Source organism: Pelophylax lessonae, assembly GCF_965119305.1.
Source record: "Pelophylax lessonae genome assembly, chromosome: 12".
In the NCBI taxonomy this organism is placed as follows: Eukaryota; Metazoa; Chordata; class Amphibia; order Anura; family Ranidae; genus Pelophylax; species Pelophylax lessonae.
In genome coordinates, this window is record NC_138779.1 from 173,441,148 (window position 1) to 173,466,035 (window position 24,888).

At 45.6% G+C, this 24,888-nt stretch overlaps 1 protein-coding gene across 1 annotated transcript in view; it reads left to right on the forward strand.

Annotated features, from left to right (window-relative positions):
• The window catches only part of POLD1 (DNA polymerase delta 1, catalytic subunit), a 388,959-nt gene that overhangs the window by 115,739 nt on the left and 248,332 nt on the right, over window positions 1-24,888 (forward strand). The window contains exons 15-17 of the mRNA XM_082274252.1: window positions 546-662; window positions 3,459-3,572; window positions 3,851-3,998. Coding sequence (XP_082130378.1) covers window positions 546-662; window positions 3,459-3,572; window positions 3,851-3,998 — 379 coding nt within the window. The remainder of the gene's footprint in view (window positions 1-545; window positions 663-3,458; window positions 3,573-3,850; window positions 3,999-24,888) is intronic.

The following is a 24,888-nucleotide window of genomic DNA, read 5'->3' on the forward strand; positions in this document are numbered from 1 at the left end:
TGTTAATGCCTAATTTAAAACAAGCCATGATACAAATCTCCAGAATGGCCCAGACTTCTGGCCTGGACATCTGAAGCTGCCTGTAAAAGATACCTCAAACATATGCCCCTTTAAAGGAGGACTTCTCTTTGGGTAGCCACTTGACAAATTTATCAAAGATTTTAACAGATAAAAAGGTCCTTTTCCCACAGCGGAAGGTTCCAAAAATCACTTCTTCAAGGGCTTCAACCTTCTCCAAATGCAGAGCTCCTTGACTTTATACACAGACTTCATGCTAAGCCAAAATGCATTCCTTACTTTCGATGCAAGAATGTGGTTAAAACATTTTGATGCATTGGCTGTGACCATTTTATTCTCTATTGGCTATTGCCATTTTAGTATTATTACTTTTGTTTGAGTGAGAAAAAAGTGTTTCTTATTTCAGCCAAAGTGAGCTACATAGTACAAATAATAAATGTACACGAAGATCAGGTAAATGTGGATTAAAGTTGTTGTTTGTATTTTTATACTAATACCAACATAATATATATTATTGTTTTCTTTAGGTATTATGATGTCCCTATCGCCACTCTTGATTTTTCATCCCTGTACCCATCTATAATGATGGCTCACAATCTCTGTTATACGACTCTGCTGCAGAGTGGATCCACTGAAAAATATGGGTTTGTACATGTTCTGTTTGTGTTCTTTTAAAATCTAAGCTGCTATTTCCCACGTGTACTTTTCTTCTACTTAGGGAATGTGTGTTTTTTTTTTTTTTTTAACTTGGGGTTTTAGGCCCCTTTCACGCAGGCGGTGCACCGACAGACTCATTTTGCTCAGCGGGGATCTATCCTCTGATCCCCACTGAGCAGGCGGATGACCGCTCCGTCTCTGTTTACTTTGCATGAGAACTGACTGCCTGCCTGTCCGTTTTCATCTGATCTTATCCGATCCGATCTTGCAGACGGATGGAAAATAGAGTTTCCATCATCCAGATTTCACAGACAGAATCAGATCGGATAGCAGCGGATGTCAGCGGAGATGTCTGCTGACATCCGCTGCTCCATAGTGCTGCATGGAGCATCCGATCAGGTCTGCCTAAAAAACTGACAGGCGGACCGGATCGTAAAGCCCATGTGAGTGAAAGGGGCCTAAGAAAGTTTGTGTTAAGAGAAAAAAAGACAAATCTTACATTTTACAGATAAATTTCATATTTGATAATTCATATTCATACTTGAGAGTGAAGCAGTTCTCTGAAAGGCAAATGGAAGATACGGTGCGCCAAGCTAAGTGTAGCAGATAAAATCAAGAAGGACATTTATTAAAAGTTGTCAGCCTATTGGCTACTAACATGATGTAAGAATAAATAAGGCATACATTCAAAAGGAAGTCTGTAGTCACTTGGGGGGGTGGGTATCACAGGCTGTGTACAAGCAGGGCAGATGGACGGGCCGGCCGGCCAGGGACCCTGCTGTGCAGTGTGACAACTAGTGTGGAACGCACTTGGAGCCGTGCCGGAAGTGACGTCGGGACGTGTCAGGTGACGCGTTTCATAGCTATAGCCATCCAGATCTGAAGAAAAAGAGGAAGCTTCAAAACGCGGAATCTAACAAGTCCCGACGTCCTTTCTGCTGCGGCTCCACAGTGGTTCTCACACTGCACAGCAGGGTCCCCCCATCTGGCTTGTCCATCTGCCCTGCTTGTACACTGCCTGTGATGCTATAGACCACGGGACCCCCCCCCCTTCCCGAGTGACTACGGACTTCCGTTCTAACTTATGCCTTGTTTATTTTTACAGCATGTCGTCCTTGATTTTATCTACCCACTTAGTTTGGCGCACCTTGTTATCTTCCGTTTGGAAGCATGTACAAAGAAAGATGTGCTAAGTGGAGGAGGGAAGAGGATTCCCTACATAGTTAGTCATATTTAAAAGAAACACTAGTGCATTTAAATTAAACTTTAAAATAAAAAATAAAGTTAAGGTGTCCCAATACTTTTGGTAATATTGTGTGTGTGTGTGTGTATACTGTATATGTGTGTGTGGTCTGGGTGGCAAGCCCAGTGGCAAAGCCCTCACAGGTACATGGTGAGTTTTTTCAATAGCAAAAAGTAGTGACAAAATTTGCATTCCCACCATTTAGTGAAGCAATGTTTCCAGGAATCCCTTAGGTTTATGGCCTGCAATCCTTCAGGAAAGCCCAGACAGCGCAGGTTGTTACTGTGGAAGTATTCCCCCAGATTGCTTAATTTCGCAGTATGATGAAATCTATGATCAATGCTTTGGTGCATCTGAGCACCAAATCTCTAGCCCCACTGAATTCCTGTTCAGTCCCTTGGTCGTTCCATCAGATTTTCTGAACGTCCTTCTTGAGAATCCAGAGGTCTGTTCCAACAGTGTTTGGTTAGTCAAAGAGATATTGGGAGGTTATGTATCTAAAGTTTTGTGGGCATTGTCTTTGGGGGGGGGGGGGGCTTTCAGCCTGGGTATATGCATGCTTTTTAAGTTTAGGGGGGCCCAGATCTTTAAAAATGGCATGTTTAGGATGTGTGGAGTCTTCGGTGGGGCGTTAACCATGTAACCGGATGTATAAAACATGCTGTTTTTTAATCCCAATATATATTGGGCCTTGCAAATCTGTCTTGCAGAATTAGTAAAGAGATAGGGTGGTAAGATTGAAGCTCAGATGCTGCTCATTCCTCTTGCTTTGCCATATTAATAACAATCTAGAACAGTCAGCTGATACATACACATAATTACCTCTCTATAAAATGAAAACGTGATCAAAGTCTATAATTAGGGCTTCTTTCTTAAAGAGGAAGTAAACCCTCCTCGGACACTTTTACCTATAGGTAAGCCTATGATAAGGCTTACCTATAGGTACAGTAAATATCTCCTAAACATGTACCGGTTAGGAGATATTTACCTTACATGCATCCAGTGACGTCACTGGCGCATGCGCTCTGAAGGAACGGCCGCTAGTTCTTCAGAGTCCCGTGCCGTGACTGTCGGCTCCTGCGCGGGAGTGACGTCACCGCGGCTCTGGCCAATCAGATGGCCAGATGCCGCGAACCCGGAAGACGGGCGACTGGACATGTCGCCCGTCATACAGGTAAGCGGACGGCACGGCGGGGGCTCGTTCTAAGGTAAGTATTGCATAATGAGCTAGTATGCGATGCATACTAGTTCATTATGTGTTTCTCTTACAGGTTACCAAAAAAAAAAAAAAAACTTTGTACGGGTTTACAACCTCTTTAAACACACCTATGTCTGCCATGGTCCTTAACAAGCTTTTATCAGATTAAAAACATTTGGATCTTTTAACACAGTTTGGAGATTAAAATGCTGGGTGTTGTGGCTTTCTTTGTATATAACTTGAAGATTTATTTTCTAATCCTTTAGTTCCCACTTTCTCTTATGTCTAACTTATCGTTTTCTTTTTTACTTGGTCATACTTTATATATCCTTAAATATCTAGACTCAGTCCTGAAGACTTTATCAAGACTCCGACAGGTGATCAATTTGTAAAGGCAAGTGTACGAAAGGGGCTTCTGCCTGAGATCTTGGAAAATCTTTTGACCGCTCGAAAACGGTAAGTAATCCCTAGAGAAATACATTTTTTTTTTTTTTTTTTATTACTGTATTTTAAATGGACTTTCTGGGATGATATTCCTCTAAGACTGTTAACAAGCATCTGACTACAAATCTCAGAACTGTATTTATTAGTAGATTTGAAAAATCTATTTTTTGCATTCTGAAAACCATTTACTTTTGCTAGTTTAAAAAATGATCCCTTCTGGAAAGGTTCTCATTCTGGGAAAAAAAAAACATTTTTGGGACATTCCTATACCTGACTTTTAATCTCTGCAGAGCAAAGAATGAATTGAAGAAAGAGACCGATCCTTTTAAGCAGAAGGTTTTGGATGGACGTCAACTGGCGCTGAAAGTGAGCGCTAACTCTGTGTATGGGTTTACAGGAGCGCAAGTGGGAAAGCTGCCCTGTCTAGAGATTTCACAGGTGAGAAATACTTGCCCAACTGTCCAATGGCAAAGAAATGTATCTACTTTTTACCATAGCTATATAACCCTTCATTTGTGTCAAGTACAGTGGTAACACTAGAAGAATTCTTATGGCTCGTTTCCACGGAGCTTTCTGGTACGGTACGGTACGCTATTTAAGTCGTTTCCATTATGAATGGTACCCTAATACCGTACCGTACCACTTTTTGGTACCCTTTCGTTGGGGTACCAAGCACATTAGTACCGTACCAACAGGGTGGAGCTACACTCTGCAGAACTTTGGTTGACAGAGAATCGTCTATCACAGCTTTCCTGCTACACCACGCCTATCATGAAAGGGTACTATTGGCAGTGGAAACGCAATGTGTACCGTTCCGAACCGTACCGTACTGAACCGAACCGTACCGTACCACTCAGTGGAAATGAGGCATTAGTGTTATTTTGTAGTTTTACCCCCAGGTTGGGCCTGTATAGAGAATTGTGACTTCTTCACCTTATAGTACATACAAAAAAAAAAAAAAAAACCTCTATCTGTAGAGAAGTGTTTTTCAACGCGGGTGCTTTCTGAGTTTATCAGGGGTGCAGTGCTGCATCTCCTGTTTTTACACAGTCTCCTGTGTTTCCATAGTGCAGGAGGGCAGGCTGCCAGCACAGTGCAAATGCATGAAGCTACTCTGGGGTGGGCGGGATTTAGTATGGTCCCAGGATTTAGAAAAGAATGGAAGTTCACCTCAGTCTAGACCTGCCCTCCTCCTTCCCATGGCCTTGCTGCTATAGCCATGTTGTCGTTAGATTGGACGGTAGCACTGTCGTGTGAAATGTGTGTGGAAGGGGGGGGGGGCTGAGGACTCTGATGTGAAGAAGTAGAGGGGGATTTGTCGGGAGTGACTAAGGACTCTGATTTTAAAAGGGAGCTTCCAATATGACAGGGAAACTGATATGTTTACATTGGGCGGCTCAGCTAAAACACTGCTGTAGAGAGTCAATTCAATTCAAAAGGTGGCAGCATTCCCTGTAGTAAAGACCAGCCTTTTTTTTTTTTTTTTTAAACAAGGGTGCCTTCTGGGCTCTTCAGGGGTGCCTTGGCAAAAAGCCTAAAATTGCTCAGCAAATGTATTAAGCTTTTTTTTCTTAAAACAAAGCCTCTGGTTTTTACTGTGCAGCATTAAAACCTTGGGCACCATGTAGGCTAGTTGCCAGCTTTCTAACAAATGATGAAGTCATTGGAGCATAAGGAGGACATCATGCATGTTTGCCCCTCCCCTGCCCCTCTCCAACAGCACTGGGGGTCATGTTAGCAAAATGAGGGAGAAGAGAAAAGCTCAATTACTAGTCAGTACCGGCGTGCAAAGGTGCATTTGTTTTTTTAAGAATAAATCCTTTCTAATGTTCCTTGTCCTACGTGTGGTTGCTGCTGTTTTATGTGAAACCTGTATTTTAGTGTTTTACATTTTTAAATGGAGTACCTTGAGATTGTGCAGAATTGTAAATGGTACTTTAACTGCAAAAGGGTCGAGAAACACAGACTCTCTGCAGTGCTGTGGTCCTAATGAACATAAGAGAAAGTGATGTTATGGTCAGTACAAAAATATTCAATTTCCCCTTCTTGAGAAGTGTGAGCTAGAACGGTGAACATTTACCAACTTCGAAAAATACAGCAATAATAATTAATTTCTCTGTCATTAGTTTATGGACAGATAATTCTTTAGACAATTTGTTTTTTGTGCTACCTATAAGGCTACGTTCACATCTAGGCATTGCTATTTTATAGGCATTTTCCATAGGCGTTTTTACAGGCGTGGCATTTTTACAGGTGTTTTACAGGCGTTTTTATAGGCGTTTTTTGCAGGTGTTTGGAGGAAGGCATTGACCTCTAACAAAAACGCTTGTAATCTGCCCAAAAAGAAGCTCATGTACTTTTTGGAGTGTCGGGCGTTTTGCTAAAGATGTCGGAATGCTCAGATGTAAACCAGGGCCATTGAAATGAATAGGATTTGTCTTGTTGGGCGTTTTTTGAGCTGATCCTTAGAGCTGAAAAACACCCCAAAACGCCTACATGTGAACGTAGCCTAAGAGGACTGGACACAAGAAGGCAAAAAGTTGTAGGCCAGCCTTTGGGGGTTTATCCCCTCTTTCATCCAATATGTTTAGTATAGCTAGTGTCCCCAGGAGGATAGATGGATCTCTCTCAGCTCAGCTGATTTTCAGACTCTTCTTTCCTTCATGGAAGTCTTCATTTAAAAGCTGTTTCTCTAGCGCTCATTGACAGACGTAGTCCTCGGTGATACACCACCTTCGGGTTATGTTGCCTCCACAGGAGCAGGACTAGACAGGAAATTAAAAGCTCTGGCCACACCCTAGGGGCAGTCCCAGAGGGTATATCCTCTCTCTCTGCCTCAGCAAATCAGTTTTTTTCTGTCTAGTTAGGAGTAAGGACCTAGATACCTTGCTGGGATCTTAGGTCCTGGCAAGATTTTTTTTTTTCTTAAAGGATTTTTTAGACAGCTTTTTTTCTCCAGTGTTCCTGTGAGATCTTCAAGCAAGAAAGCTGAACTGGGCGACGGGCTGGATGTTGAGATCCGGTGGTCACCCCAGTTCAGCCTACGAGCGCGTGCAGGCCATAGCTCCGCGCTGGGTCGGCCGCGACAAAGTCCCATTAAAGGACTGACCCCGCGAGTTAAACGTCTCGCTGAAACGCCAAAGACCATGAGTCACGGCGTCCATATCGGTCGACAGCCCTCCCGCCCCGGTGGAGAGGGGTACTGTCAGGAGTTGGTGCCCGCCTGGTTCCAGTATGGTGAGTAGTATGTTCCCCCTTTTCCCCTGACGGGTCTTGTGGTGAACGCGGGCCCCTCTCTGTATGGTAAGATAGAGTCCCTCTCTATCCTATAAATGACACAGATCCTCCTACTTTGAGTGTGATTTTATGTGCAAAAAGCCAGGAGGCTTGGTTTGGGAGCTAACAATCTAATTGTAATACATGTTAAAAAGATTATAATCTGTGGCATTCTGGGAATCTTACGGTGATAAGAATAAGCTACCTACCAGTCAGAAGCCACGGACATGTAGACTGCCTTCCTAATCAGATCTCCAGCTATTAGCAGGCCTCCCGAATGGCCATGCGGTCCGCCAGGGCCGGTACCGCCAACCACGCCAAATCCCCATGCAGAGAGAGTGTTGTGTGCCCTGCAGCACACCGCTATTCAGTACAGGCCGCCGCCATTTTTTTTGCTGGATCGCACGAGCCGCCATTTTGGCGTAGCCTCGTGTCTCCAGCATGGGGGCGGCCATGTTTGAGGTGATCCAAACACCTCGTGGAGCTAGGGGAGGCGCCGGAAGGCGTGCAGAGGGGCGGAGCCGCCTCCTTTCTTCCTGGGCAGCCAGCCAAAAGACTTCCTGTTTGTCAAGACAGCGCTGTAACCTGTTGCAGTTAAACTCTGAGCATCAAGTGGTGAGCCTGGGGGTCTATCTCTCTCTCTCGATCGATAGGGATCCCTAGCAGGTAACACTAAGGGGCTTTTTGTGGCGCTGGGGGTCTGAAAAAAAAAAAAAAAAAAAAAAGTTTTTTATTTTTGAATTATATTATCCAGGAAGTGACTGGAATTATCATGGACCCTGCCACACATATTCCCCCACCTGTTTCCCTCGAGGGGGCCACGGGACCCGCCGGTGCACAGAGTGTAGAGTCATTTAAAGCAATTTTGGAGTCTATGGTGGCTCGGGTGGAGGCGGCCTGTCAGGGACGGGGGTCAAGGAAGCGACCCCCGCTTACCCCTATATTATCTGACACCTCTGACTCAGATTCAGAGATGGTCACTGCAGTTGCAGGTTCCTCTGCAAAGGCTGTTATCCCAGGTAAAGCCCCCTCAGACAGTGAGGAGGACGCTTCTTCTCCTGCTATAATTCAGGAAGAAGCATTGGTGGACGCACTAGTTGTGGCAGTGCAGGAAACCTTAAAACTTGAGGCTTTACCGGCAGAGGCAACTGAAATAGAGATTCCTTTTGGTACTAATAAGCCCATCAAAACGGTGAAGGTTTTTCCTGTACCCAAATGTTTCGGTAATCAGATTAAAGGAGAATGGGAGCATTCTAAACGTACCTTTACTATTTCCAAGCGTATTGCTAGACGCTATCCGTTTGAGGAATCCATCATTAAGAAATGGACGGTACCACCAGTGGTGGATCCACCTATTTCCAGGCTGAATAAAGCCATGGTTATCCCAGTGGAGGACACTTCGTCCTTTAAGGATCCGGTGGATCGAAAGATGGAAGCAGAGTCCCGCACCATCTTCTCTCTGATAGGGTCAGCATTTAGACCAGTAATTGTTATTGGTCTAGTTTCCCAGACACTTACGGAATGGACGAAAATGGTACGCCAAGACATTAGGGGAAAAGATATTCCCCAGGAGACATCTGATTTGATGGAACAGATTATACAAGGGCTACAGTTTATCTGTGACGCAGCCTTGGACACTACTCCCTTATTAGGGCATGCATCTATGTCAGCGGTGATCCTCAGACGTGTGCTGTGGTTAAAATGCTGGTCAGCTGACCTAGGTTCCAAAAAGACCTTGACAAATCTCCCTTTTCAGGGGAATCGTCTATTTGGGGCCAACCTAGATGAAATCATCAAGGATGCCACTGGGGGCAAGAGCACTTTTTTGCCACAGGCTGCTAAAGCTAAGGGACCTCGCAACAAGCGAGGACCTTTCTTTACCGCCCATAAAGGGCGCCCGGCTGGTACTAGCGGGAAAGGCAAGACTCCTCCAGGAGGGTTCAAGAAGGGCTGGTCGGACAAGCAGAGGACCAACCCAGCCAAACCCGAAGCAAAGGAGTACACAGCCTGAAGGTGCGCCCCCACCCGGTTTCAGGGTGGGGGGACGTTTTCACCGGTATTTAGGACATTAGATCGAGCTTCAACCACTACTACCGGTGCGATTCTTCCCTTCCAACATTTAAGTACTACAGGAAGCGGTAGTTACCGTTCCCTGAATAGATCTTTTCCTTTACCTTTTCCTAAGATTAGTCCCTATACCTCACAGGAATCGGATCTGGTTGACCAGATAGGCCAAGTAGCCTCTAGTCGGGTGACTTCGGTCCCTGAGGTTCAACCAGAAAAGATCACCCTTCCTGATAACAATCAGGTATCTGATAAATGTGTGGGAACAGAAAACGACCAGACTTTCTCGGATGGTCGGGGCCAGATACCTCTAGGGACGCCTGGTTCAGATTCTATCAGCGCCAGTGGTCCTAGAAATTCTAGGCTGGCCTCCTCAAGCCGGCCTGGCCGACTTGGACATGCTAGGCGCAGACGTTCCGTGGGAACTTCGTCTCAGGGAGTGTCTGTGGTCTCAAGGACCAATTTACCATCATGCTTTACAGTCGCTGGGTTTAATGGCCTGGCCATTGAGACCCAAGTACTGAAGGACAGAGGTTTGTCTACTTCAGTCATTCCTACCCTTATTAAAGCAAGGAAAGCGACTTCCAGCAAGGTCTATTATCACACATGGAAGACTTATATTGCGTGGTGCGAATCTTTAGGATTTCCTCCACGTACCTATTCGGTGACTCGAATATTGGCCTTTTTGCAACAAGGGGTTGAGCAGAAGCTAGCCTTGAGCACCATCAAGGGTCAAGTTTCAGCATTAGCAATCTTCTTTCAGAAACCTTTAGCTACCAAGTCCTTGGTGCGGAATTTCATCCAGGGGGTGCGGCACCTGGCTCCTCCAGTCCGCGCGCCCTTACCGCCCTGGGATCTTAATTTGGTTTTGTCGGTTCTACAGAAACCTCCCTTTGAAAACATCAGGGAGATTCCCTTGCTTACTTTATCCCAGAAGGTGGCCTTCTTGGTGGCTATTACTTCTGCTCGCAGGGTGTCAGAACTGGCTGCATTATCATGCCAGTCCCCATACCTAGTGATTCATAGGGATAAGGTAGTACTTCATCCTAAGCCATCTTTTCTTCCTAAGGTGGTTTCAGATTTTCATCTGAATGAAGATATTGTACTACCTTCCTTGTGTCCTCAGCCCAAGCATCATCGGGAACATGCGTTGCATTCCTTAGATGTGGTTCGGGCAATCAGGGTATACCTGAAAGCTACGGAATCATTCCGTAAGACGGATTCACTTTTTGTGATCACGGATGGCCCCAGAAAGGGTTTGCCTGCATCTGCCGCGACCATTGCCAAATGGATTAGACAAACGGTGGTACAGGCTTATTCTATTAAGGGTCAGAGTCCTCCGTTCCCTGTTAGGGCGCACTCCACTCGAGCGCTCAGTACTTCCTGGGCCTTTCGCCATCAGGCGTCAGTGGTCCAGGTATGTAAGGCGGCCACCTGGTCGTCGGTACATACCTTTACAAAATTCTATAAAATTGATGTGACGGCATCGGCGGATGCCTCATTTGGCCGCAAGGTTTTGCAGGCCGCAATTTGAGGAGACCGGTGGTCTACCTCGAGGGTTTTTTCTGTTTGAAAGAAAAAAAAAAAAAAATTGTTCTCTTTTTTGTTGAGTCTCCTCATTAAGGATGAGCATTGTAAACTTCTAGTTGGCACCAGTTGGGCCTTCTAGATTGGGATTTGATTTCCATTTTCCCACCCCTCATTTGTGATACTGCTCTGGGACGTCCCGAAGGTGGTGTATCACCGAGGACTACGTCTGTCAATGAGCGCTAGAGAAAAATGGATTTTTGTAAAATCTTACCGTAAAATCCTTTTCTCTTAGCTCATTGACAGACGTAGTCCCCGCCCCTCTGTTTTTGAGTTGGGTTGGGTTAAAATCTCTAAAGACTGCTTTTTCACATAACTGATTTGCTGAGGCAGAGAGAGAGAGGATATACCCTCTAGGACTGCCCCTAGGGTGTGGCCAGAGCTTTTAATTTCCTGTCTAGTCCTGCTCCTGTGGAGGCAACATAACCCGAAGGTGGTGTATCACTGAGGACTACGTCTGTCAATGAGCTAAGAGAAAAGGATTTTACGGTAAGATTTTACAAAAATCCATTTTTGCCTTTACTTATATTTTAACACAGCCACACCCTCCAATAGGAAGTTGGATCACAACCGGGAAAAAAAGGGATTTAGAGGGGGTTGAGAGAAATAGAAGGTGCTTTTTGAGTTAAGAATACATCATTTAAATATTTTTATTTATTTTTTTATGAGAAACATTTGAATTGGAAAGTGTCACCTGCTTTACAAACTGAATGTCATTGGTGCATTTTGCACATTTTTTTAAATTAGGAAAACCTCCTATAACATCATATTACAATCAGTTTGCAAACTAAAAAAGAATGAAATGTAAAAGTTGACAAAAAGCGTTATTGCAACTGGTGCTGGTGTGATTACATTATTTAGAAGTGTGAGGACTGCATGGAGAGATATTTCATATATCTTCTTGGGCAAGGAGACGTTTGAGGAGTACACATGTGGACTTCTATATGACAATAATGTGGCATTCGGTTTGTGCCTCCCTGAAACCTGCCAATAGAGGTCAGAACAGCACACCATGGATTATGAGTAAAGTAGCACTAGCTACAGTACTGTACCCAAGGCAAGCATGGATGAAAAGGCAAGCTAATAAGGCTTCCAGCAACTCCCATGAAGTTGTCAGAAAGTTGCTTCCCATGTATCAGTAGCTATCACATATTTTCCCATATCTCTTTCAACTTTTGTGCTGTGTAATTGGCAGTGTTGGCATGGCCATTTACAGTTTGTCCACTGGGAATTCCCTCTATTCCCCAGCACACCTGTCTTGTCATTTTTGTCCTTCAGTCAATGGCCCTATTCATTCTGATTATGGGCATTCTTTTTAAGTAAATATAATTGTTCCGCTAAGTATGCAAATTCTATGATAGTGACATATGAAAGAAAATACAAAAATGAGCAAATTAAACACCAACTGAGCCCCCTGCTTAGTGATTACTGAATGAAAGATTATTTGCTTGTTGCGAAATATTTAATCAAACAATTTTTTTTTTTTAATTGGAAAATGCAAAATTTTTGCAAAAATGTTTTGTTTTTAAGAAATCCTACAGGTTTTTATGACAACTTTATATTCCAGTATTTTCCTCTGTGCTCCGTATTTAGATAAAGAAACTACATTTGTAGCTTTTAAATGGCTCTCTTCCTCTAGATTTTAGCCTGCTGTGTTTGCTGTGAATAAATGTTTGTCTTTCTTACAGACTGGTGGGTAGACATCATAAAAAACTTTTTCTTTATTCCCCAGAGGTTATCTACAGAATCCCCTAACTGATGTGTTATTACCACCTCCTACGCACCAACAGTAAAGGTTGTGATAGGCATGATAGCAGTCAGAATATCTGACCTACTGCAAGATCTTACTTAGAAAAGATCTACTATATACAAAGTTATTTTTGCTGATTACCCCAACTGTAACCGTGTCATCGGGAAAGTATAGCGACCTTTCTAGAAGCATCAGTATTATTCTTGCAAGACTGATAATGCAGGGGGTGTTTGTAGAAGTCCTAGTGTGCCCATAGATTTGCAATATTCAACTTATCTGATTATACTGGAGAGATCACCTTATGTCAGTATGGCTTCTCTGTGAATGACGCTTGTAGCTTTAGAAAATGTAATGCTGCTGGTTTGGGACAAGGTTACAGATAATAAAAAAATGTTCCCAAATGATGAGTTAAAGTGTCAATGTATTCATTTAATCTTTTAAGCATCTTGACAACTACCAGGTTTTCCATTGCCGTTCCTGGCACCATTACTTACTGCAGAAAGCAGATTGGTGGGCCTAAAGTGGGGTACACACTAGTAGAAAATCTGCCGAAAATTCCCGTCCGAGGTAAAATCGTACGATTTTCGGCTAGTGTGTACACAACTTTCAGCAGCCGATGCCGACATTTTCAACGAAAAAAAAACGGAGGGACAAACACCAAAATTTTTATCGTCTGTCCCCAGACGACCAATTTTCGTTTAATGTGTATGCAGTACGTCCGCGAACAATCGGATACGAAAGACCGCGCATGATCTGAAGCTGCTGACGACCCGGAAGTCTAGGAACAAATGTCCCAAAAAAAATAAAAAATCGGACGAGAAATTTCGTGAACCTTTATGCACTGTCAACTAAAAACGGTTATGACCGCTGAGCACGAGAGAGAAAAATCGGAGGATATTTCGTCTGATTTTCGTCAAGTGTGTACGAGCCTAAGAGTTTCAGTACACACGTTTCTGCCATTGTCCCTTTCCAATCCCACCAACTCAATCCAGAAACTTAAAACTCAAGCAAGATACATAGGTCAAATATGTAAAACCAATGTTCATGGATAGCCTTTTTCCTGATTTCTACATTATTGTGATGGCTGCATCAACTTTGAGTATAAGGTTGTGTATATGGAGGTTTTCTATTTGTTGTTTAGAATAGATAGACTAGTATCTTTTTTCAGCCTGACTATATAACCAAGCATGAATTAATGTAGGCTTTTATGATCTCTAAATCTCCCTAAGATAATAATGCCACAGTTGACAGCTGACAGTCCTGTGTGTGTGAAGGCAATGATTGTGAAAAGTATAATATCTTATATAAGCTAATAAAAGTTTAAATGGCTTTATGACCATGACCAGTATGTGCAGGAGAGATTTAAAGGATGGAATGTCTAGGCCTCAGGAGAGAGTCTGCCAGATATTGCTCCAAAAAGGAGCATCCATCTCTAAATGCAATTTTAATACCAGATTGGGTTACTTATTTGAACAAACCTTAGCCTTTCTGTGAGCCAGGGTTGATATTTCAAAGTATAAAAGGGTGATGTATTCACCACTGCTCAGTGTGCTAAAAGAATATCCATAGGCATTTATAGTTAGTGTTTATTGGGGGGAGACTGCAGACCTCTATATGCACTTCTTCTAGGAGGCTGGACACTGCTAAAGCAGAAAAACATGCTTCCCCCATGTGGGCTTTACCAAATGCAGTAGGAATTCAGCATTCGTGGATGTCCTTAAAAGATAAGCTAATATAATCAGTTGGTAGACCTTTAAGACAATTTCTCTTCTAGACTCGTTGAAATTCTTAGATTCTTGGCAGACAAGTTCTACTCCCTCCTAAGCCTTTCTGGGATAGCCTAGTTAAAGTGGATTTTTGAAGTCCTGCTAGATGTCTTCATTAAAAATAAGTGCCTATATGGTTTAAAATCCAGTAATACACTGTCTCACTCTGCTGTGCACATGCTCAGTTGCTTTCTATTTTTAGGCACTGCAAAATTTGTATAGGCCGATCTGCTGACAGCCTTAAAGCGGAAATTAAACCCTCCTATCCTTTAGGGCCGGTTCACACTGGTCTGATATACACCCGACTTTGAGAGCACATGTCGCATAACATGTTCAAATCAATTGTTCCCTATGAGAGCCGTCTTAACTGGTCCGACTTGTGTGAATCGCATTCAAGTCTGATCATCATCTTAGCTGATCCGACTTTGTGCTCTGAGGATCTTAAAGGCGAACCCCGTGGCAAAAAAAAAAAACAACAAAACAGTGTGGGGTCCTACCCAAAATCCATACTGAAATCCCTTATCTGAGCATGCAGCCCAGCAGGTACAATGTACCCCATACTCATTCACAATGGGGGGGGTCTGGAGGCTTCCTTGTTAAAGGGGGCTTTCAGATTCTGATAAACCCCCTGCCCACAGACCCCCACAACCACCCAACCACCGCCCAGGGTTGTTGGGAAGAGGCCCTTGCGCCCATCCACATGGGTACAAGGTGCTTTGGGTGCCCAAAAAGCAACCACCCCCCCTTATGTTGAGGGCATGCGGCATGGTTTGGTCCATGGGGGAGGTAGCTCGTTTGTCTCTCCCCCCCCCTCCTTTCGTATTGGGCTTGGGGGGGGGGGGAAGTGTATTTGGGATTAGGTTTCCTCCATACCAGAAGCAAAGGAATTGTTTTGATTGGTCAAAGGACAAGTCACAGGCATCTCGAAGTCTGATCCAATTAAATGAAGTCGCAGGGCAAAAGTCAGATCAGAAGTCATGTGACTTCCACATCATAGCACTGTAAACTCGGCCTTACAGCCAAGTAAGCTGCTTCTGTTTGATTTGCAACTTTCATGGTGCTGCACATGTGATCAGTTATGACATCAGCCGTTTGACAGTTTGGTCGAGGACACAAGCAAATGTGACAGTTAGCAATCCCTGCATTCCAGTAATGTAACTGTTTTTTTGCATATGATAAAGCGGAGCTATACTCTCCTCTACTCCAGCAAAGCGGCCGGCTTCCAGCTTCTCGATTGTCTGTTGCTGTCGTTGGCCGAGTGGGAATGATGTCACTCCCATGCATCCGCGGAGATCAGTCAGATTCGGTGCATGCGTGGCTCACTGTACAAGGGCAAACAGGTAACCTTAATGCAGCAGAGACAAAGCATGTTTCTTCTTAGCATTACAATTCTTGCCTGTTCCACTTTAAATTGATGGGTTTAGTTCCACTAGTAGTTGTTTACTGCTGTTCAGAGGTTCTGGACTTTAGCAAAATGGCAGTCTCCAGTAAAAAGCAACCAGAGCAATGCTGGATGCAATTTACAGTACACACTAATTTGGGTAGCATAATTAATATTATTATTATTATTATTCATTGATCTTCCTGGACTTCAATAACTGTCTGCCTGTGTGGGAGCTACAGGCAGACAGCTATACTGAGTGTCTGCAGGAGCCTGACATTGCACCTGCAATCTGCTGATCGTGGGTGCAATGCTCTGCAAGCTCCTAATAGAAAATAATGCACATTTTTTTACCTGCAAATTTTTATGTTTTTATAAAGTGAACTTATCCTTTAAATCTTCTAACTCAACATCTAGATAAATGTAAGGATAGCCCGGGCCTCTAATAGTAAACCTGAATATTTGCGCTACACTTAAGGGGAGCTTTTAACCTTTTGACACAACATTACAAAATACACAGGGACCAAAAATTGGTTTGCGGAAATTACATTACACTAAAATGAGGATTAGATGATGCACACGTGTGACTATAGGTCAGGGGTGGGGAACCTTTTTTCTGCCAAGGGCCATTTGGATATTTATAAAATCATTCGGGAGCCGTACCAAATTATCAACTTAAAAATGTGCCTGTTATATTTGGTCAAACATTTAACTCACCCCTAATGTGATGGTTGCAACTGCTTCTCTTTGGTGAGGTGTGTGATGTTAACTGGTATTGATGATGTTGCTACTCGCAACTGGTTTTCCAGGTTTGCGTCGGTCAGTCTGACTCCAGCTCTGCGCTGGGGGAAGAGGCGATGTTTCCTGTATTGGTCACAGGCGGAGTGCATTTGATATCACTCCGCCTTTGACTCACTCAGACTGTCAGAACGGAGCCAGGACTATACAGTAAGCATTGGCTCCGTTCTGACAGATCAGCTGAGAGACACAGACTCAGCTGCACGGGTGGCCGGACCAAATGACTTTGAGGGCCGCATACGGCCCCCGGGCCGTAGGTTCCCCACCCCCTGCTATAGGTCAAACATTCCATCAAACATCAAAGACTGGGGGTTTGACTAGCGCAATCTTAACGTATTTTATGGAATTACACTGCCCACCGGAGGGCCATGCCACTATCACCACCAACGTGAGGCCTCTTGCTGACTGCAGGACCACCTTTCTCTATGCTTTATTATCCTTACCTATCAGGTAAACTCCCATTCTACAATAGTGCTTTTGGCATACTTATGCACCCATATATAGCGTTGGATTGGTTGTCATTGATGTAATGTTCAAGAGATTTTTCGAACAGCAATTTTGTATATATTTTTTGGCCTTCTAACTGCCGCATATTGGATGGCCCCGGCATCTGTCTGGTAGGCAGTGAGAGAACAGCTTTTTTAATACTTCAGCATCCTTATTTTTCCTTCATATTGTACAACTCATCTGATCTAAAGAAGCGGAAACTAATTCTGGGTTGCGTTGAGATTGGGCTAGTCACACCTCCAGCCATAGATGTTTAATGAAATTTCTCTAGCGCTCATTGACAGACGTAGTCCTCGGTGATACACCACCTTCGGGTTATGTTGCCTCCACAGAAGCAGGACTAGACAGGAAATTAAAAAGCTCTGGCCACACCCTAGGGGCAGTCCCAGAGGGTATATCCTCTCTCTCTCTGCCTCAGCAAATCAGTTATTTTCTGTCTAGTTAGGAGTAAGGACCTAGATACCTTGCTGGGATCTTAAGGTCCTGGCAAGAATTTTTTTCTTAAAGGATTTTTAGACAGCTTTTTTTCTCCAGTGTTCCTGTGAGATCTTCAAGCAAGAAAGCTGAACTGGGCGACGGGCTGGATGTTGAGATCCGGTGGTCACCCCAGTTCAGCCTACGAGCGCGTGCAGGCCATAGCTCCGCGCTGGGTCGGCCGCGACAAAGTCCCATTAAAAGGACTGAACCCGCGAGTTAAACGTCTCGCTGAAACGCCAAAGACCATGAGTCACGGCGTCCGTATCGGTCGACAGCCCTCCCGCCCCGGTGGAGAGGGGTACTGTCAGGAGTTGGTGCCCGCCTGGTTCCGGTATGGTGAGTAGTATGTTCCCCCTTTTTCCCTGACGGGTTTTGTGGTGAACGCGGGCCCCTCTCTGTATGGTAAGAAAGAGTCCTTTCTATCCTATAACATGTCACAAATCCTCCTACTTTGAGTGTGATTTTATGTGTGCAAAAGCCAGGAGGCTTGGTTTGGGAGCTAACAATCTATTGTATACATGTTTAAAAGATGTAATCTGTGGCATTCTGGGAATCTTATGGGTTAAGTATAAGCTACCTACCAGTCAGAAGCCACGGACATGTAGACTGCCTTCCAAATCAGATCTCCAGCTATTAGCAGGCCTCCCGAACGGCCATGCGGTCCGCCAGGGCCGGTACCGCCAACCACGCCATATCCCCATGCAGAGAGAGTGTTGTGTGCCCTGCAGCACACCGCTATTCAGTATAGGCCGCCGCAATTTTTTTTGCTGGATCGCACGAGCCGCCATTTTGGCGTAGCCTCGTGTCTCCAGCATGGGGGCGGCCATGTTTGAGGTGATCCCACACCTCGTGGAGCTTGGGGGAGGCGCCGGAAGGCGTGCAGAGGGGCGGAGCCGCCTCCTTTCTTCCTGGGCAGCCAGCCAAAAGACTTCCTGTTTGTCAAGACAGCGCTGTAAGCTGTTGCAGTTTAACTCTGAGCATCAAGTGGTGAGCCTGGGGGTCTATCTCTCTCTCTCTCGATCGATAGGGATCCCTAGCAGGTAACACTAAGGGGCTTTTTGTGGCGCTGGGGGTCAGAAAAAAAAAAAAAAAAAAAAAAAAAAGTTTTTTTCTTTACTTTTGAATTATATTATCCAGGAAGTGACTGGAGTTATTATGGACCCTGCCACACATATTCCCCCACCTGTTTCCCTCGAGGGGGCCTCGGGACCCGCCGGTGCACAGAGTATAGAGTCATTTACAGCAATTTTGGAGTCTATGGTGGCTCGGGTGGAGGCGGCCTGTCAGGGACGGGGGTTAAGGAAGCGACCCCCGCCTACCCCTATACTATCTGACACCTCTGACTCAGATTCAGAGATGGTCACGGCAGTTGCAGGTTCCTCTGCAAGGGCTGTTATCCCAGGTAAAGCCCCCTCAGACAGTGAGGAGGACGCTTCTTCTCTTGCTATAATTCAGGAAGAAGCATTGGTGGACGCACTAGTTGTGGCAGTGCAAGAAACCTTAAAACTTGAGGCTTTACCGGCAGAGGCAACTGAAACAGAGAGGCCTTTTGGGACTAATAAGCCCATCAAGACGGCGAAGGCTTTTCCTGTACCTAAATGTTTTGGTAATCAGATTAAAGGAGAATGGGAGCATTCTAAACGTACCTTTACTATTTCCAAGCGTATTGCTAGACGCTATCCGTTTGAGGAATCCATCATTAAGAAATGGACGGTACCACCAGTCGTGGATCCGCCTATTTCCAGGCTGAATAAAGCCACGGTTATTCCAGTGGAGGACACTTCGTCCTTTAAGGATCCGGTGGATCGAAAGATAGAAGCAGAGTCCCGCACTATCTTTTCTCTGATAGGGTCAGCATTTAGACCAGTGATTGTTATTGGTCTAGTTTCCCAGACACTTACGGAATGGGCGAAAATGGTACGCCAAGATCTTAGGGGAAAAGATATTCCCCAGGAGACATCTGATTTGATGGAACAGATCATACAAGGGCTACGGTTTATCTGTGACGCAGCCTTGGACACTACTCCCTTGTTAGGGCATGCATCTAAGTTAGCAGTGATCCTCAGACGTGTGCTGTGGTTAAAATGCTGGTCAGCTGACCTAGGTTCCAAAAAGACCTTGACCAATCTCCCTTTTCAGGGGAATCGTCTATTTGGGGCCAACCTAGATGAAATCATTAAGGATGCCACTGGGGGCAAGAGCACTTTTTTGCCACAGGCTGCAAAAGCTAAGGGACCTCGCAACAAGCGAGGACCTTTCTTTACCGCCCATAAAGGGCGCTCGGCTGGTACTCCCGGGAAAGGCAAGACTCCTCCAGGAGGGTTCAAGAAGGGCTGGTCGGACAAGCAGAGGACCAACCCAGCCAAACCCGAAGTAAAGGAGTACACAGCCTGAAGGTGCGCCCCCACCCGGTTTCAGGGTGGGGGGACGTTTTCACCGGTATTCAGGACATTAGATCGAGCATCAACCACTACTACCGGTGCGATTCTTCCCTTCCAACATTTAAGTACCACAGGAAGCGGTAGTTACCGTTCCCTGAATAGATCTTTTCCTTTACCTTTTCCTAAGATTAGTCCCGATACCTCACAGGAATCGGATCTGATTGACCAGATAGGCCAAGTAGCCTCTAGTCGGGTGACTTCGGTCCCTGAGGTTCAACCAGAAAAGATCACCTTTCCTGATAACTATCAGGTATCTGATAAATGTGTGGAAACAGAAAACGACCAGACTTTCTCGGATGGTCGGGGCCAGATAGCTCTAGGGACGCCTGGTTCAGATCCAATCAGCGCCAGTGGTCCTAGAAATTCTAGGCTGGCCTCCTCAAGCCGGCCTGGCCGACTTGGACATGTTAGTCGCAGACATTCCGTGGGAACTTCGTCTCAGGGAGTGTCTGTGGTCTCAAGGACCAATTTACCTTCGTGCTTTACAGTCGCTGGTTTTAATGGCCTGGCCATTGAGACCCAAGTACTGAAGGACAGAGGTTTGTCTACTTCAGTCATTCCTACCCTTATTAAAGCAAGGAAAGCGACTTCCAGCAAAGTCTATTATCGCACATGGAAGACTTATATTGCGTGGTGCGAATCTTTAGGATTTCCTCCACGTACCTATTCGGTGTCTCGAATATTGGCCTTTTTGCAACAAGGGGTTGAGCAGAAGCTAGCCTTGAGCACCATCAAGGGTCAAGTTTCAGCATTAGCAATCTTCTTTCAGAAACCTTTAGCTACCAAATCCTTGGTGCGGAATTTCATCCAGGGGGTGCGGCACCTGGCTCCTCCAGTCCGCGCGCCCTTACCGCCCTGGGATCTTAATTTGGTTTTGTCGGTTCTACAGAAACCTCCCTTTGAAAACATCAGGGAGATTCCCTTGCTTACTTTATCCCAGAAGGTGGTCTTCTTGGTGGCTATTACTTCTGCTCGCAGGGTGTCAGAACTGGCTGCATTATCATGCCAGTCCCCATACCTAGTGATTCATAGGGATAAGGTAGTACTTCATCCTAAGCCATCTTTTCTTCCCAAGGTGGTTTCAGATTTTCATCTGAATGAAGATATTGTACTACCTTCCTTGTGTCCTCAGCCCAAGCATCATCGGGAACATGCGTTGCATTCCTTAGATGTGGTTCGGGCAATCAGGGTATACCTGAAAGCTACGGAATCATTCCGTAAGACGGATTCACTTTTTGTGATCACGGATGGCCCCAGAAAGGGTTTGCCTGCATCTGCCGCGACCATTGCCAAATGGATTAGACAAACGGTGGTACAGGCTTATTCTATTAAGGGTCAGAGTCCTCCGTTCCCTGTTAGGGCGCACTCCACTCGAGCGCTCAGTACTTCCTGGGCCTTTCGCCATCAGGCGTCAGTGGTCCAGGTATGTAAGGCGGCCACTTGGTCGTCGGTACATACCTTTACAAAATTCTATAAAATTGATGTGACGGCATCGGCGGATGCCTCATTTGGCCGCAAGGTTTTGCAGGCCGCAATTTGAGGAGACCGGTGGTCTACCTCGAGGGTTTTTTTTTTTCTGTTTGAAAAAAAAAAAAAAAAGAAAAATTTTTTTTTTTTTCTCTCTTTTGTTGAGTCTCATCATTAAGGATGAGCATTGTAAACTTCTAGTTGGCACCGGTTGGGCCTTCTAGATTGGGATTTGATTTCATTTTCCCACCCCTCAGTTGTGATACTGCTCTGGGACGTCCCGAAGGTGGTGTATCACCGAGGACTACGTCTGTCAATGAGCGCTAGAGAAAAATGGATTTTTGTAAAATCTTACCGTAAAATCCTTTTCTCTTAGCTCATTGACAGACGTAGTCCCCGCCCCTCTGTTTTTTTGAGTTGGGTTGGGTTGGGTTAAAATCTCTAAAGACTGCTTTTTCACATAACTGATTTGCTGAGGCAGAGAGAGAGAGGATATACCCTCTGGGACTGCCCCTAGGGTGTGGCCAGAGCTTTTTAATTTCCTGTCTAGTCCTGCTCCTGTGGAGGCAACATAACCCGAAGGTGGTGTATCACCGAGGACTACGTCTGTCAATGAGCTAAGAGAAAAGGATTTTACGGTAAGATTTTACAAAAATCCATTTTTTTGACCTATAGTCATACATGAGTGGATCATTAGCATGCTACATACACACAGTAGCAATATGGCTTTATAATGCTGGGAGTGTGGCATAACCCTCCTCAGATGAGACTGATTTACCCTTTTTGTGTACTTGGCCTGTTTTAATTAGTATGCTATTTGTATTGTATCTACAAAGAAAATCAATTGCTTTATATATTTGTGAGTGGGTGCCTTTAAAAGTCTGTCTGGTTTTTCATTAATTTCTCCTCCTATCTGATTCTTCATAATAGGATGTGGCACTTGTTTGATGAAAGCCCCATTGAAATTTTTATCTTTTCCATTAAGGGCTCTTTCACACGGAGAGGACCGTATTGCTATCCGCTCCGGCACTTTTTTTTTTTTTTTCACGGACACGGGTGACACTTGTGTCATCCGCTCCGTATGTCCGCATATCATCCCATCCGTTTGCGGATGATATACGGACATAATGTCTATGGGCATTGCGGATATCAGCAGATGACACCGCTGACATCCGATTTTGCATCCGTTCAGTTTTTTTAAACGGAACAAAAATAGGGTTCTGTCCCGTTCCAAAAAGCGGAACAGAACTGAAAGGACGAAAATCGGATGTCAGCGGATGGTAATCCGCTGACATCCGCAATCCCATAGACATTCATTATGTCCGTATATCAAACAGATGGGGTGATTGACGGACATACGGAACGTCCGTGTGAAAGAGCCCTAACTGGAAGAATTGTTAATCTTATAAACCATAAGAAAACTTGGTTGTGCCCACCTTACATTAAGATCTTTTACGGCCGATTCACACCACAGAAACGCAGTCCAGATGTGTTGCTGTATGCATGTTTTTTGATGCATTCCAGTGCGTTTTTTTCCCCCGTTTTTTTTTTTTTTTCTTCATCTTCCATAGGGCTATGTGCATTCTGGTGTCTTTCTCTTTCGTTCATTGACGGACACAGCTCCTCATCTTCATGACCGTAGGGTTATGCTACCCACTACTGGAGTAGGACACTAGGCAGAGAAAAGCTTAAGCAGGCCTATGGGCAGTCCCTGGGGGTATACTGCCACTTCCTGCTATAGGAATCCAGTTTTTTTCTGCCTAGTCAGGAGAAAAGACCTAGTTCCTTGCTGGGATCTCTGGTCCTAGCTATTTTTTTTTTTTAAATTTTTTCATCCTTTTATTATTTTGTTCCTGTGAGAATCTACTATCAACTGCCAGAGTGGGCGACAAACTGGATAATCTATATCCTTACGGTCCCCCCAGTCCGGCAAGTGAGCGCATGCAGACCTCGGCTCTGCACTCGGTCAGCTGCGACATGGCCTGCCAGTTAAACATCTCGTGGCTTTGGCCTGAGTCATAGCTATTCCTTCTCCCCTACAGCACCCACATTATGATGGAGCGGTGTCCTGTCCAAAGCGTTGCCCATCCTGTTTCTGATGTGGTAAGTAGCTGTCCTCCCTCTACCCCTGGCGGGTTTTGGGGTGGGCGTGGGCCCCTCCCTGGGATGGTTGGACCCCCGGGTTCCCCTCCTTCCCAGCTTGGTGGTCTACCCCCCCCCCCACCGGGGGGCGGACATAGCTTTTTGAGGTGAATTGGGGTGCAGCCTTGGGGATGGGGTGGGGGAGCACGCCACCCAAAGCGATTGCTCCTCGTGGGGGATGGGCCTGGTTGGGGCGCCTGTCTGGGCCCCCCTCCCTGTTGGGGCTAGCTCTTTCGGCCTTGGGATCCCCGGAAGCCACGTGGTGCCGCCATTTGTTTGTAGCCTGGTTAGCTACTGATCGACAGCCATGTTTGTGTAGCCTCGGCGGCCATTTTCCATTAGTTTGCCATTGAAAATAGCGGCTCTGTTTTTGGAGCTCAGATGGGCAGTGATTCGGTTATGGGAAGTCCTTGGCCTCTAGTGTTAATAGCCAGACGTGCCTTTTACTGATCGCCGTGTGCTGTGCAGATGCTTACTGTGAGCTGTCTGGTGGTGCTGAGTGCCTTGGGCTCCCACTCGCTCTTGCTGCTGTACAGCGGTAGTACAGTGCTGGGCCTTGTGGGGTGTCCCTTACAGTGCGTTTTTTTACATTTGTAGGCAGATTCACTCTCCTTTCATGGAGTTACTGAAACACGTTTCACCACCTGATCCACTCTCAGAGGATCCAGGGCCCCCCGAGGTCCCACAACTGACTGCACTGACGGTGGTGCTGGAGTCCTTAGTGTCCAATGTGGATTTGGTCTTGGGCAAATGTGCTACCAAAAAGCGTCCCCCCCCCCCCCCTTACCTGCTTCATCTGTCTCTTCAGATCCAGGGTCTGTATCGGCCGCCACAGATGGCAGTTACCCTTTGGGGTCTGCGTCCACGCACCCCGCGTGCACAGATGGTGAGGATTATACCTCTGTTCCGCTAGCCGCACATGAAAAGGCGCTAGTGAATGCACTGATTGTATCAGGGCAGGAAACCTTACATTTGGAAGATGCGGCTAACGCAGCCTCAGAGGCGCGGGTCATCTTTGGCACTCACAAGTCCTCCAAAGCAGCAAAGGTATTCCCCTTTCCCACCTTTTTTGACAATATTGTCTCAAAACAGTGGGGGTTCCCAAAACGCACCTTTGCAATCCCTAAGCGTTTTGCAATGCGGTGACTCCTTATGAGGAGGAGACCCTCCTTAAAAAATGGACGGTACCTCCTGTAGTGGACTCTCCGGTTTCCAGGTTGAATAAAGCCACTGTTATATTGGTAGAGGAGTCTCTGGTCTTTTCTGATCTGGCTCATAAGCGGTCCTTGACCTGCCATATGTTCACTGTGGCTGGGTCAGCACTTAGGCCGGTGTGTACCCTTCACCCTGGTGTCTCAAGATATGACTGAATGGGCAAATGTTTTACACCAGGACCTGGAGGGGAAACAGGTCCCTTTTGAGTTTGTGGAGCTGGCGGATCAATTGGTCCAAGGGCTACAGTTCGTCTGTGACGCCTCTTTGGCTGCCACTACCTTGCTTTCTAGACTGTTTGTCTCTATGGTTGTGTTTACATCAGCCGTCCGTCCTTCTTTGTCAGTGGGGAGAGATCACCGGTGTCAGGTGGCATTCAGAGCCGCCTAACACCCGCACTAGCTTCCCCGCTGACGATCGGGGGCGGGAGGGTGTCGGCGCGCGCTCGCCCCCTAGCTCT